Raw genomic sequence first — 15682 nt, forward strand, 5'->3', positions numbered from 1 at the left:
TGCTCTCTTTTTGTCTACAATTCCTTTTCTTTTTTCTTTTTTTTTGGGGGGGGGGGGATTTTTCAAGACAGGGTTTCTCGGTAGTTTGTCTACAATTCCTGCCTAACCTCTACCTGTCCAGTTTTTGACCAATCAGCTTCTTTATTAAACCAATCACACTGAATTTTCCACACCCCCTGGTTCTCTGGGTTTATGGGCCTGTGGTATAATGCCCAACATGTTTTTTTATTTCTCTGAGTAAACCAGACTTTGTGTTTGGCTTTAGTTGTCCTCAGAATACTTCCTGCATGGCCCCAGTTCCTCAGACTTATCAGGAGTAGCCAGACTGAATCAGAGAGTATGAGGTCACTCTCCAATATCATACTGTAAGATCTGAATCTCTGCTCCAGGACTGGTAATACAGTTTAGACTTGTGACAGAAGCTCCTAGTGGGTAAGGTAGGATATTGATAGATGTTGTAGGTAAGCACATTCCTATTGTCTGGTTCACTGTCCCTGTGGTCTGATCGTCAAGCCTGCCTTCTTCAGAGTGTGAGTAGAGAATGGGGCGGGGGTGGCAAACTGATTGTAGGTCGCGGTGAGCTGAAGACAGGGCAGTGTTCTTTGTCAGTGCTCAGAAACTCATTTTCTCATTTGTGTAAGCCATGTAGACAAAGGCGCCATTGTCCTGCCTTTCTCCTCCCGTCTTCCTACAGAATGTGACTTTCTGTGGAGTCCATCTGTGTAGCAATCTCGGGGCCTCTGTGATGGAGGAAGGTCATTGGTTAATTAATAAATAAACTGCTTGGTCTCATAGGTTAGAACATAGGTGGGTGGAGTAAACAGAACAGAATTCTGGGAGGAAGAGGAAGTGAGCTCAGACTCGATAGCTCTGCTCTCGAGGGCAGATGCGATGAAGCTCCGACCCAGGATGGACGTAGGCTAGAATCTTCCCAGTAAGCGCACCTTGGGGTGCTACACACATTATTAGAAATGGGCTAGTCCAGGTGTGAGAGTTAGCCGAGAAGAGGCTAGATATAATGGGCCAAGCAGTGTTTAAAAGAATACAGTTTGTGTGTTGTTATTTTGGGGCATAAGCTAGCCAGGTGACCAGGAGCTGGGGCGGCAGGAACACAGCCCACAGCTCCCACTACACCTCTGGGGCTTTAGTCATTTCATAGACTTCTCCTCTCTACCATAGGAAACCAGGTTTAACAGTCACTCACCAGGTCTGAGGGCTGTTCTGCCCAGAGTCAGGACCCCCAAAGACCACCAAGAGACCATACCAATGCAAAAGCAAAGAGTCTTTTTATTATTATTCAAGCACACTGGGGCCAACCATCCTACACACAGGCAAGATGTCTACAGCCTCAAAAGGGAGGTTGGGGCTTCTTTTAACCCTTACAGAGGGGAGTGTCTAAGGAAGTTAGGTCATTTCAGATATGATTGGCTTAAGCAAGAGGAAATCATATTAGTACGTTTTAATTGGCTTGGGCTAGTGAGGGGTTAGTCAGGGCTGCAGTTTTCCATTTTGGGGCACCCTGTCCTTGAGCTCTGGCTTGGCCTGGCTGTTGAGGGGGCCAGAGATTGACTGTTCTTTATTCATGGCTTTTCCTAAGAAACTGCGTGTTCTGTCTCAGGAGACTGACACTGAGGCCTGATCTCTGAGAGAAGACTGAGCAGCCTGTCATGACATCTGCTCGGTCCTTGTGTGTGCACGGAAATAATTTCTTAGCAGGATAAGCCTCTTGCTGGCTGGAGTGGCGTACTTTCTGTTGCACATGGCTCAGTGCATTGTCATTCATGTTATTCCATTCCTTGCTTGCCATTCAAGAAGAAAAGGCCAGGGCTTTGAAAATGTATATCTAAAAGGCCAATGTGCCTAAACCAGAAATCAAAAGAACGAGGCAAAGTGCAATGCTTAACTATGAGCATTCTCACATTATCATACTATAGATATCCAAAACTTAATATAAATAGTTAGGCAAATTTTTCTAAGTAACTGCTATCTAGTTCTTATGCCTATAAAGAATTTATTTTACCTTAGATTTTATTGTTCTGAATGAAAGTTTTGGGCTGGATCATTATTAGGGCGTAATATGCAATGTAGCCAGAAAAGCCTGCTTCAGCCCTTAGAGGCGGGATTACTGACTTTGTCTCTTCTGTCCTGACTCTTTCCCTTGAATGAGGGGTAATACTTTTGTCTCTCTCAACAGTTCTTTGAAAATCAGCTGAGATAACAAATTTGAGATAGTTTTATAAATTAAAACATTCTTTACAAATATTGTCTCTGTATTTGTAATCTTTGCTTCCTTTATATTTAAAAACAAGCAATTAAATCCTAGATTTCACAGCTGAACACACTGATCACACTTCTTATGGGAGAGCTTTCTCCTGGAGACCGGCAGAAGATCATGACCATCTGCACCATTGATGTCCACGCCAGGGATGTGGTGGCAAAACTGATTTCTCAGAAGGCAAGTGTGACCCTGGAAGATGCCTTACTGCTGTTTCCTGATGGTGGCATTTATTGTCGGGGTCGCAGTGAAGTTATTTGGGTGCCGTAGATGTGAGTTCCCTGGTGATGACCAGTGGTTCACTAAGTCACCTAACTATGCAAACGGAAGGGCCGTGGGGAGAGCCTTCACCTTCATAACCATGTCTTCTGGCTCCTACTCCCAAGACCGACACAATCAACAGCAATAGCACTGCATGCCACTCCAACTATCTCAAGGGGTAGGGCTGGGGAGCAGGCTCAATCTTTAAGGACCTGTGTTCAGAACCCCAGACTCCACATAAAGCAGGGAATAGTAGCACATGGCTGTAATCCAGTGCTCCTATGGTGGGGGGAGGCAAAGAGAAGAGAATCCTGGGAAATTCTCATGCTAGCTGTCCTGGACACAGTGGTCATGAGAGTCTCAAATAAGGTGGAAGGGAAGGACCACTGGTCAAGATTGTCCTCTGGCTTCTAACACCTGGGCTGTGACATGAATGTACCTACACACATGCACACACACACACACACTACACATGCATTATACATACATACACACAGATGCTCACACAAACGCTCATACATATACATACACACATACGTACACTAAACACACACACTTATACACACACATACTACACACAAACACTAAACACATGTACACACACAAATGTATATGCACACAAACACATACACCCACACAAAAGCTCACATATACACTCACACATATACTACATACATATACACAAAACACACACACACTTGTGCTGATCCATTTCACCCTGAAGAACTCAGTGTTGGTCACGATTCTGGATTGTTTTGGCCATTCCCTGTTGTTCATGCTAAATAGTGTTTTTCCTTGTTAAGAGGCTATTTTCTAATCTTTTGACTAATTTGATGATTTTTGCCACCTATCTCTTTTAAAAATTTCCATGCCTCTGAGATGCTGTCAATATTTGATATGAAAGGAATTTTCTCCATTCTCTATTCCCCCCAGTCGTACTTTTACTTTCTAATGTTAGAAATGTGCTCGTCAGACTCAAACAGCTTTGCTGGTAGGACCCTTCATCCAATACCTCCACAGCCTTCCTGTCATTAAAACAAAAAAATAAAAACAAAACTCACATAAACACACAAATGAAAATCAAAATGAACAAGAAAGACTGATAACACAAAACAAAACAAAAAATGTTGGCTTTGTGTTGACAAAGAACAAAGTTGAGTGGGTAGGGAGCTTGGGGGAGCTGTTGGAAGGACTTGGGGGACAATGTCTTAGTTTTCTGTTGCTATGAAGAGACACCATGACCGAGACAACTCAAGAGAAAGCAGTTAGTTAGGGGCTTTCTCACAGCTTCAGAGGCGGAAGCAGAGCTTAAACAGGCAGGCGTGAGATGCCATCCTGAACCACAGGCTGAAGGGAGACAGAGGGACTGAGACTGGCCTGCCAGGCATGGGCTGTGAAAAGCTCAGAGCTCGAAGCCCACCCCAGTGTCACATGCCCTCCGACGAGGACGTCCCTCCAAACCCTCCCTCAAGGAGTCCCACCGATTAGGACCCAAATGTTCTAATACATGAGCGCATGCAGTCTGGGGTCAGGCAGTCTCATTCATAGTACCCCAGAGGAAAGGAACATGATCAAAATACACTGTGTGAAAACAATTTTTTAAGTAAAAAGAAAGAAACAAACACTAAACAGAAGAAACAGAAAAAAAGGTGTCTTAACCACCACAAAGTGAATTTTTTTAAAAAGATAAAGAAAAATTCCTAGTTAAATTGAGGCAAAATTTAAAATTGTAAAGCATGCAATTAAACCTGTTTATCTTATTTTAAAAAAATCCCATCCAAGTTTGTATGCTTGTATCAAAAAACATAGTATGCTATTTTCCTACTTATTTCTCTATTGAAATCAGGAGTATTTTAATTTTCTCCATGAAATACAAGAAAGTGCCTTTTCAGGACTGAAGACACGGCTCAGTTAGTGTGCAAGTGAGAGAGTCCTAGTTCAGATCCCAAGACCTGCAAGATCGTAGCTACGCTTGTAATCCCAGCACCAGGAAAGTGAAGACCGGAGTATCCTGGGTGCTGTCTAGACAAAGCATTGAGAACTGGCTTCACCGAAAGTTCTGTCTCAAATACAACGTAGAGAGCTATTTAGGAAAACACCTGATGTTGACCTCTGGCCACACAGGCCCACACATGTCCATACACACATGAACATGCACACTCACAAACACAAGTGCTGCTTCACATAAGTCATGAACATAAGCAGTCCTTGATCTAGGTGGTGAGTAGTAAGAAAGAATTGCTTTCCTGATCTCAGATCAGTCCTTGCAAAGTACCGCTTACTGCTTACTGTGTGTTCTCGCAAAGTACCGCTTACTGTGTGTTCTCGTTTTGGTAAGGAGCTGTTGAACTCACTCTTTTAACATGACCTTGCCCTTTTGCATATATCCATATGTTTTATTTGCAGTAGCATAAATTATTATAAGAACATATTTACGATAGAAAGCAACTATTCTTGTCACTCAGCCATCCAAGCAGGGAGTACATTCCTTGTTTTCATCTAGAGAACACTTGGTCTTCTTCATCCCCTACAATGTATGTCTATGCACTGTTGATTCCTGCCTAGTCTTTGGAAAGCTAAGAGGCAAGAATTTTGGTGACTAGAAGTGACTTCCAGGAACCTTCAAGTCCCCCACACCTTACAAGAGACAGATTTTTTTTTTCAAACTAGAAAGCAAATAGATACAATTGGGTAAGATGAAAAAGGGTAGCCTATAAAATCGTCATGTAATCTGATTTTTAAAAAAAGAAGTGAAAAGTTCTGTACTATGAACATGGGTGAAAGCATAGTTTATGCCTCAATGTGCAGAAATTATGGATTATGTGTAATTTTAATACAGAAAATGAACTTTTCATTGGATTTCAGTAATATGTGCATAGAGACACAAAACTTACTAGCCCCTGGGTGGCTTATAAAAGGAAAAACATTGCTTGAGCACACTGGTACTGTGAAGATTTTCATTGCACACATATCCCCAGTTAGTAATGCGGCTGGGAGCTGCAACAGCATGCAAGAGAGCTCCTCCTGGAGGATTTAGGGATGTGGGGCAGCAGAAGGGGTGAGATTAATCGGTTTGCTGCCTCAGACACTGGGGTCCGGCGTGCTAAGACTGTGCAATGGTTATAGGTTGCCAGCCCCCATGCTTTTGCCTGGCTGTCTCAACTCCGGCACCAGTGGGAGGAGGCTCAGAAGCACTGCTCCGTTGATATTTGTGACGCGCACTTCCGGTACTTCTACGAATACTTGGGAAACAGTCCTCGACTGGTTATCACTCCCCTCACTGACAGGTAACAAATCCAATTTCCCACGGATAGGAAACCAAGCCCCACTGTCCTTTTGTACGGAGAGAGGTGTGTGAGAACGGGAAGGGGACTGAGGGGAAGCTATCGATAAAACCAGCATGGAAATACACACCGAGTGTTCATCCCAGAGGCAAAATGAAGAAAACTGAGTTAGAGAAACAGAATTGCAGAAGCCAAACAGTACCAAGTGGAGAAAGCATTCATGGATTAATGTGGTTTAAGGAAGCCTGATTGCTCCTGAGACCATTCTACCCAATTCCCTCTGCCATCATCTTTTGTGGAAGGGCAGGCATGTGACGGTAGCTCATAATAACTTTATTTTTCTTCATACAAGCAGAGGGAGAGCCTTCAGGCTGGTTAGCTGAGTTGCCAGGTATTTATGAAGTGCTGGGCTCTGTGCTCTCCACGCGGTATCTGCCATGGCACTCGTCGGGTTCCGGGGGAATGTGATGTGTGAGGAGGTGAGGATGAAGAGAAATGACAGCATTTATTTTAGGCTGCAGTCGGAGCAGCAGACTGACAGCAGAAAGGGTCTGCAGTGAATAGTCTCCTCCTGGTTAAGCTTCCCCTGTCTGAAACGCTTAGGTTCAGAAATATTTCCGATTCCGGATATTTTTGGATTTTGAAATATTTGCGTAGACTCTTCAAACTAAAAATTCAGTCTTTCAAATTCCTCAAAGACAGGTTTCAGAGTATTTTAGACTTGGGATCAATATCTATGTAGACTGTGTTAGAGCCGAGACCCAATTGTGGACACAGAATCAGATTTTAGGGTAGAAAGTCAGAGACAAAGCTTACAGAAGTCCTGAAGTAGGCAGAAGCCTGTCTTTGTTCAAGGCCAGAAGACAACACAGTGGTCCAAGAAAACCAGAGGACCCACAGATTGCTGCTAAAAATACAATTGCTATCTGATAACACTCAAAAAGATAAATGGAATGAAGTAGAGGTAAGGATGGTGTATGGATGTGAATTCTTTATTAGGGTTCCAATTCCCGTTAAGTGGTATGAAAAAACACACTTAATTGTTGGCATTTAGGAGGGACAGTCCTACGTCAGCGCTCCCACTGCTTCCTACCACCAGAGTAGAGACAAAGCAGATAACTACGTGGCGGTAGTGCCCTGGAGAGGCTGGTGGGATTCTCTCTCTAGCTTTGGGGTTGTTCATGTACATATTAGTGTTATGAATTCATCATTTATACACACACACACACACACGGCTTCTGGAACTGTCTAAATCATTCTCCTTAACTTCTCACCACCTAAGACTGTTCAGTGCCTTCCCTCATTCATTGATGTACAGTACTTACATACACAGCTACACAGCTACTGTATGCAAGCCACTAGAAAGAGAGAAGAGAGGTGAAAGTACAGGAGAAAAGAGGGCAAATTGTAAATTATTCCGATACGTAAAAGATGGTTGCTTAGTAAATTTTGAATTAAAACTCTCTACGTAGTTCATTTGGAAGTCTGAAAGTGCATGTTCCTGCGGTAGTGCAGGTAATGCAGGGGGAGGGGCTAGTTGTGTTTAATTCCCTTTTATCCTTTGTCTGACAATATCCTCTAAATGCGCCCATTTGGTCTCATTTGACATTTGATGTGACCGTCCCTTTGGGTACTAGGTGGGGCGTGTTGTGTCCTCCCACACACCCTCAGAGTCAGAGTCAGCTTGACCAGCTTGCCACTGACAGACTGGCGCTGCCGTGGCTGTGGTGGTGAGCATGCTGGCTAAGCTGTCTTTAGGACAAACCGGAAACTTCTGGGTGTTCACATGAGGTGGGTAACAAGCTGAACACGGCTTCCATGGTTGCTTCACTCAGTGGAAAGAAAGCCCAGAGCAAATATCCTCCAGCAGGTGTCCTAGAAAGGCCATTTCTGGACCTACCACATTGGTTGGGGCTTGGACATTTGGCTCCTCCTATTGGAAGCCAGAGGAAGTACAGATATAGGTGGCCATGTTTGACCCAAACCTGAAATTACAGACACAAGTGCATAAAGAGGGCTCGGGCCCTTGTGTAAGAGCCTTTCTGCTCCTCAGCATGAGATGCTCTTCAACTTACATCTGATGGAAGGGCGGTGGGCTGTTTTCTGCTTGTTTCTATTGGCATGGTGCTTTGAACTCTTGGGGACTTTTCCCTTTGACTGTCTTCATGAAGCCCTGCAGCAACGCACACTTTGTGGATAAGAGGCATCAGGATGCTGAGGTCAGAGGACTTAAGATCAATATCTAATAATCCACAAACTAGATTTTAGTCCCTGATCTCCTGGCATGAATCTTTCTATCACCATCACTGTCTGCACTAACACAAAAACAACATAGAGACCCAAGTGAAGGTCATCAGCAATCTGAGGCCCTTGTCATTTGTTAGGACTTTTGCAAATATTAAGTTCTGTTCTTTGGGTGAGACTTTAGCCTCAGTACCTCTGGTCCCTCCCTACCCAAATAAGCATCATGATGTAAATGCATGTGCAGCACATTCCAGATGGAATTCTAAATATATTGACTACGGTGCTCCATTGGTATAGTGCTGTGTAATCACACCCACCTTCTGCATTGCAGTAGGCACATATATTTGCATACTTGTTTATCTCAGCTCTTAGTATATTTGTTACACTGCAATTTATTGTGATCCTATTTAACTCATCATCATCATTATCCCAGACCTCCCTACCCCGACGATAATCAGTTTGACGCATTGTCTGCCATATTAATAGTATCTTCTCCTAGAAGTATCAGAGATTCAATTACATCCAAGAGAAAGGTGTTTGCATTCGAATGCACAGCTCTTGGGACCTGAGAGTCAACAAATAGAATTAGCGCATTACGGTTGTTTGAAGCGAGCAGCCTAGAATGCTGCCGCATGGTTGCCGTGAACAAACCAGAAGTTCACTGATGGGTTTTGCTTCCATTGTGTTCTAAGCCTTGACTTCTTAAGCACTTTTTAAAGAAAGATTTATTTATTATGTACACAGTGTTCTGTCTGCATGTATGCCTGCACACCAGAAGAGGGCACTAGATTATAGTATAGATAGTTGTGAGCCAACCATGTGATTCCTGGGAATTGAACTCAAGACCTCTGGAAGAACAGTGATCTTAACCTCTGAAGCATCTCTCCAGCCCCTAACTACTTTTTAAGAGAAAAACATTTCCTCCCAATGTGTCCTGAAAGCAGAGGCTCAAGCTCTGTATTTGTGTTTGGTTGTGCAAAGGTGTTACATCACTTTAACGCAGTCCCTCCATCTGACCATGAGCGGAGCGCCAGCTGGCCCAGCTGGAACAGGCAAAACGGAAACCACCAAAGACCTTGGTCGTGCCCTGGGCATGATGGTTTATGTATTCAACTGTTCAGAGCAAATGGACTACAGGGTGAGTTATTAAAACATAAAATGTGTTCTAACAGCATTAATACTATTTGGAAAGAGCCATATACTTTTTCTGAAATGTTTGGAGCTGCGAAGTCTTCTCATTTCTGAAATTTTCAGGTTTTGCTATATATAGTACCCTCATGGTACTATAGATCTGTAGTCCAAATCTAAATATGTGATTTATTTGTATTACGTGCACACCTACTGCAGACTTAAAATGATTTTACTCCATCGTTTCAATAATCCTGTGCATGAAATGAAATTTCACAGCATGGAAATGTTTCCACATGTGATGTCATGGTGGTACCCAGATGCTCTGGATTCTGGGAAATGTTTCCACATGTGATGTCATGGTGGTACCCAGATGCTCTGGATTCTGGGGTACTTTGGATTCCAGATCATGGCTGACTCACCTGTAAGTGCTCCAAACCCTCTGTTCCACTCTGAGCACGCCACTTCCTTGTAGTCCATAGGGAACATCTATAAAGGTCTGGTGCAGACGGGAGCCTGGGGCTGCTTCGATGAGTTCAACCGCATTGCTGTGGAGGTCCTGTCCGTGGTGGCAGTGCAGGTGAAGATGGTCCAGGACGCCATCAGAGATGGGAAAAGGAGGTAAGCCCATGGCTTTCCTTTTTATCTTTGTTCTTTTTATTTTTCCCACACACAATCAGAAGATAAGGTTGATCTTCCCAGTATTGCGTTGTTTTCCTCTGCCACATAAAATAGATAAAATAATTTGAATTGTAATGTTGAATAACTCACCATCCATTTTTACTAACTGTTTTGTATGGAGGACACTGAGGAGGCTTCAATACTCATCTTTCTTTTCCTTCTGCCAAGTCTTGCGTTTACTTCACCCAAGGAATGGGACACCTCCCCTCTCACTGCTCTTTCCCTCACACTGTTCATTTCCTGGTTTCCTCTGGCCTTATAATACAGAACCTCCTTCCAGAGCCCCATGATATTTGATGGAAAGGATTTTGACAAAATTTTGAGACACAGTGGACCCCACATCAGTGTTAGCTATGGGTTTTGATGCTGGATATCACAGGGTCAGTGGTGACAGACCGTTCCTCTCTCTCCACTTTCTCCTCTGTGACTTTATCTAACACCCTTAGCTCTCGCCACCTCCATGTGCACTCTCCTAGGTGCCTAAATTTCCTCACCTTTTAGATTTCTGCAAACAGCTGCATATGGCACCTCCAGAGCCCACTTGAGGACTCCAAAATTTCTTTCATTTATTACACCCAAGTTCCAGTCCTGGTCTTTCTGCCCACTTTGTTGGGATTCCATCCCTATAAATGATACCTTAATGGTCTTTTCCAGGGATTGGACACAAAACCTTCCCAGGTATTTCTGGAATGTAAACTCTTTTTTCCCTTGGTACCATATTCCAAAAACAAAGCACAGCCAGCATTTGGAGTTTGATGACTAAACCTTGAAAATAAGCCTGAGAGGGCACAGGAGTCTCGCTTCTGGTAGTCTGCCTTCAGGAACACAGCTGTGCTTGGCTAGCCTGGTCATCTCTCTCTTCTAGGGCATCTTGTTCAGGATTCCTACCTCAGCCCCTCTCTCAGAGCTGTGTTCATCCTATGTCAGCTTCTAACATCCGGATGCCTGGTGCCTCACCCATCCCACCTCTGATGCTGGGTTAGAGAAATTGGAGTCTTTTCTCTTTGATCCCCACCCATATTTGGTTTTTATCTGAGGAATCAGAGGCCATCCAAGGCCATCCTTTGTCATGTTAATTTATGTAACAGAGTCATGGGGTAGGGGGGTGTTAAAAATTCCTGGGCACTTGCTCACTCACTGGGTGGTGCCTCTGCCCAGTCTGAGTCCTCTCTCAAGTCCTCGCTCTTCTTCCTTAGGCTAGTTCATAAACTGACTGCAAGGCTCCTTCATGATCCCTTAAGTTAAACTCCCTCTACCTTGCAGGATCTAAGTGATAGAACCACACGTGGCCACAGAGCTAAGAATTCTGCTGGAGGCTCCTCCCTTTAGCTGGAAGCCATCACTGCTGTGTCTTCTGGGAGAGTGGCGCCTAGACAGGACACACTCACCTCCCCTCTGTGCAGGCCCAGCTGGACTCCCCTGCCTTCACTTGCTTGACATTTGGGGAAATCCTGATTTCTCATTTTAACCTGGACCATTTAAAAAATCACCCACTGTTAGCTGCCTGGTAGCCAAGTCCCCAAAAATCCTAGGTGTAATGATCTGTCATGTCCCTTTAAGATTCAAGCCAGGCCTACTCCCTCACAGTCTGCTGAGGCAAGCTGATCTTCAGCTTCCAGCCTGAATCCCTCTCTTTTCCATCTCCCTCTTGAAGAGGCAGCTTCTGTCTCTCCCTTCTCCCCACTTCTCCTTCCACTTTTCTGTTTCTCTCTCTTTCTCCCATTCTCCCTTTCCCCTCCATAACCCACTAAATAAATATCCAACCTCACTCTGCATGGTGTGCCTATCCATGTCTCTGTCTCTCGTCTGCCGCGTAGCTCCCTTCCTGGGACCAGCTACCTATGGAGACCTGTGGTGTAGTCTCGTGGCTCACCCATTTGTCTCCTGTGTGGTCTCATGCACCGTCCCTGCCTGGTACTAGTTGCTCTCAGAACCCCCTGCCTGCTGCCTGCCCCTGCTCAGGGACCTGTGGCATGGTCTCATGGCCTGCTGCCTGCCTCCACTCAGGGACCTGTGGCATGTTCTCATGGCCCGCAGCCTGCTGCAGCCACTCGGGAACCTGCAGCATCTTTATTTAATCCATTACACTGGGCATCTGTGTCTTATCTCCGCCTCTCAGTCTTCCTCTTTCTCCATGAGATCTTGCTGAGACCACTTAGATTTTGTCTCCCCAGTCCTGTCTGAAAGCTAGTACATTTGCATTTTTGCTGGCTACCAGCAAAATTGGCCAACAGCAATCTTACTGGGTCCTCTTAATTTTTTCTGGAAAACCATTGCTTCTCCTCAGCATTGGGATGATGATGGCAGCAGTCATAGCTATGTCTGTTGAGTGCACTGGGTCCCCACAGTGTGCTGTTAACCATGTTTATTCATATTCTTTCAAGTCCTCACCTGGAGCAGAGATTACTCTCCCTTTTTATTAAATGAGAAAATTGGAACAAATAAAGGATAACTGACAGGCCTCATGTGTGGCATAGATGGCTCTGAGCTCTGACTCCAGCACAGCCCACTGCTCTGACCGCCCCACTGTCCTGTTCTCCTGACCACCACACTGTCCTGCTGTCCTGACCACCACACTGTCCAGCTGTCCTGACCACCACACTGTCCTGCTCTCCTGACCACCACACTGTCCTGTTCTCCTGACCACCACACTGTCCTGTTCTCCTGACCACCACACTGTCCTGCTGTCCTGACCACCACACTGTCCTGCTGTCCTGACCACCACACTGTCCTGCTGTCTGACCACCACACTGTCCTGCTCTCCTGACCGCCACTGTCCTGTTCTCCTGACCACCACACTGTCCTGTTCTCCTGACCGCCACAAAGTCCTGCTATCCTGACCACCACACTGTCCTGTTCTCCTGACCACCACACTGTCCTGTTCTCCTGACCACCACACTGTCCTGTTCTCCTGACCACCACACTGTCCTGTTCTCCTGACCACCGCACTGTCCTGTTCTCCTCACCACTGCACTATCCTGTTCTCCTGATGGCCACACTGTCCTGTTCTCCTGACCACTACACTGTCCTGCTGTCCTGACCACCACACTATCTTGCTGTCCTGACCGCCCCACTCTCCTGCTGTCCTGACCACCACACTGTCCTGTTCTCCTGACCACTACACTGTTCTGCTGTCCTGACCACCACACTGTCCTGCTGTCCTGACCACTACACTGTCCTGCTGTCCTGACCACCACACTGTCCTGTTCTCCTGACCACCACACTGTCCTGTTCTCCTGACCACCACACTGTCCTGTTCTGCTGATGGCCACACTGTCCTGTTCTCCTGATGGCCACACTGTCCTACCTTGCAGAGATGTTTAGTAGAGATTTACTGAATAAAAGGGAGAACAGGTGGGTAAGCAAACAGATGAACTATACAGGGAGTCCCTTCTCTTGCTAGCAAGTACACTCTCTATGTAGTGTTCCATTTAAGGAACTGAAAGTAAATTTACTTCATTACATGTTAAATATTCAACCTTTCATTTTTCCATTTTAGGCTTTGCAACCCTCCCCACCACAAAAAAAAAAAAAAAATCCCATATTGTGGTTCTGGAGAGAAAGGGAGGGTATTTTTTATAAATGCTTCAAAACATTCAAAATGTGTGTGCTTATGAATCTTAAAGAAAATAACCCAGGACAAACAGCGTTTGAAGACATTTGCATTTTTCAGTGGCTCACACTGTCGATGTGCATTCATGTTCAGTGAACACATTTAATTCCATCAACGTTCCTTTTATGGCAGATTTGTATTTCTTGGAGAGACCATCCCGCTGAAGCCGTCGGTTGGAATATTTATTACTATGAACCCAGGCTATGCTGGCCGAACTGAATTACCAGAAAATCTCAAAGCTCTGTTCAGGCAAGTGCTTGCCTCACAGCTCAATCTGGCGCGCTTCTGCCACCTAAGGTCGCTTTGCTCTGATACCAAAGAATTTAATTTCCTATGGAAAACTTATCTCTTGCAATCCCTTCATGGAGATAATTTTCTTTGTGATAAATGCACCTGTGTGTATTGAGACTGGCACTCAAATCTGTAAGTAAAAGCTATGCAGTAATTTCAAGTATTTAATATTATTTTTTCACTAAGATATTTCATTGTAAACAGAATTTTCAAAAATTATAAAATATCTGGCAAATACAGAAATGTATAAAGAGTAGTTTTTGCCAACTAGAGAATCTTAATAGGTTGTTGTAGATTTTCCGGTCTCTTCTTTAATTTATATTTTATACAGTTAAGATATATTAATCATGATTTTATTTGCTTTTGTTCTTGTAATGTTTTGACATGCATATTTTATCATACTATTGAAAATACTTTGGAAATACCATTTTACATAACTTCAAAATCATTCCTTTTATAGCTCATCTTTATTTTCTTGATCATCTTGCCTGGTTTGGCAGGCTTAATTTTGTTTTTGTGATATTGAAATAGCAAGCTATAAACATTTATCCTTATTAAAATTCTTCTTGTTTCTAGTTATAATCCCCAAATAGATTCCTTGGGTGTCTGTGTGTGTGCATATGGAGCCAGAGGTTGACAATGGGTATCTTCATCAAATCCTCCAGCTAACTTTTTAAGGCAAGATCTCTCAGCTAGCAAGTCTCGGGCATCCTCCTGTCTCCATCTCCCAAACACTAGGATTGCAAGTGTGTACTTCCACAGCTCGCTTTTCCCTGGGTGACAGAGATTGAACTCAGGTCCTCAACTTTGTGTGGCAAACACTTTAGTGACTACAGTGGTTTGAGTGAAAATGACCCCAATAGGCTCATAGAGAATAACACTGTTAGGCGGTATGGCCTTGTTGGAGTAATTCATTTCCTGCTGCCTGTGGATAAAGATGTAAAACTCTCAACTACCTCTCCAGCACCATGTCTGCCTGCATGCCAGCATGCTTCCTGCTATCACCTGCTAATTTATAATGAATTAAATCTCTGGACTGTAAGGTAGTCCCAGTTCAGTGTTGTCTTTGATTAGAGCTGCTGGGGTCATGGTGTCTCTTCACAGCAATAGAACCCTAGGACAGTGGCTAAGCTGTTCCCTGTTGTGGGATAATCTGTGAAGATGTGTCACTCAGACTGATTTAATAAAAAACTGAACAGCCAATATCTCGGCAGGATTTTCAGGGCAGAGAGGACACTGGGAAGAAGCAGGGTGGAGATGCACAGAGTCACCAGCCAGGTGGAGAGGAAGCAGCATGGGCACTGTGGAGTAAAGGGAATAAAGTCACAAGACAAAGAGTAGATTGATAAAGATGACTTAATTCAAGCTGTAAGAGCAACTTAGTAACAAGTCTGACCTATCAGCTGAGCTTTCATAATTAATAAGTCTCTGTATGGTTATCTGGAAGCCCACAGATAGGACAGAAATATCCGCCAACAGTTCCCCAAGCCCCAGAATAGGTTCTTAGAAATAAAATTTCAGGTGATGATTAAAATACATTGTGGACTTACTTTCTCCAAATACGCAGCCAACATACACACTAAGAACTGCCTATGTAGGCAGACCTGCAGGGGCGTCTGCAGAACCCATTGATCATGTTATCTTCTCCATCACTTCCTGCAGGTGTAATTGGGTACGCTAGCACGCCTCCACTTCAGTGAAGAGCTGGTGGAGCAGCACAAATATAAAAACTGAAAAGAAATTCCTAAACTCTACGGAGTTCCCTTGTGCTGCTTGACAACCAATCCCTCCATTCCACATGACTCTCTCTGACTGAGGGTTACATTTATCTTTCATAAAGTTCACATCAATCCCAGCTTCTTCAACTGTGGGCCATGACTCTCTAGGGGTTCAGGTAACTGAATG

The 15682-nt window shown here is 44.3% G+C and overlaps 1 protein-coding gene across 2 annotated transcripts in view; it reads left to right on the forward strand.

Moving 5' to 3' along the window:
• The window catches only part of Dnah11 (dynein axonemal heavy chain 11), a 312765-nt gene that overhangs the window by 104668 nt on the left and 192415 nt on the right, over window positions 1-15682 (forward strand). For both annotated transcript variants that reach the window (XM_057782825.1, XM_057782826.1), the window contains exons 31-35: window positions 2324-2455; window positions 5663-5823; window positions 9046-9202; window positions 9668-9813; window positions 13619-13735. In XM_057782825.1, the coding sequence (XP_057638808.1) occupies window positions 2324-2455; window positions 5663-5823; window positions 9046-9202; window positions 9668-9813; window positions 13619-13735 (713 nt within the window). The remainder of the gene's footprint in view (window positions 1-2323; window positions 2456-5662; window positions 5824-9045; window positions 9203-9667; window positions 9814-13618; window positions 13736-15682) is intronic.

Source organism: Chionomys nivalis, chromosome 10, assembly GCF_950005125.1.
Source record: "Chionomys nivalis chromosome 10, mChiNiv1.1, whole genome shotgun sequence".
Taxonomy (NCBI): domain Eukaryota; kingdom Metazoa; phylum Chordata; class Mammalia; order Rodentia; family Cricetidae; genus Chionomys; species Chionomys nivalis.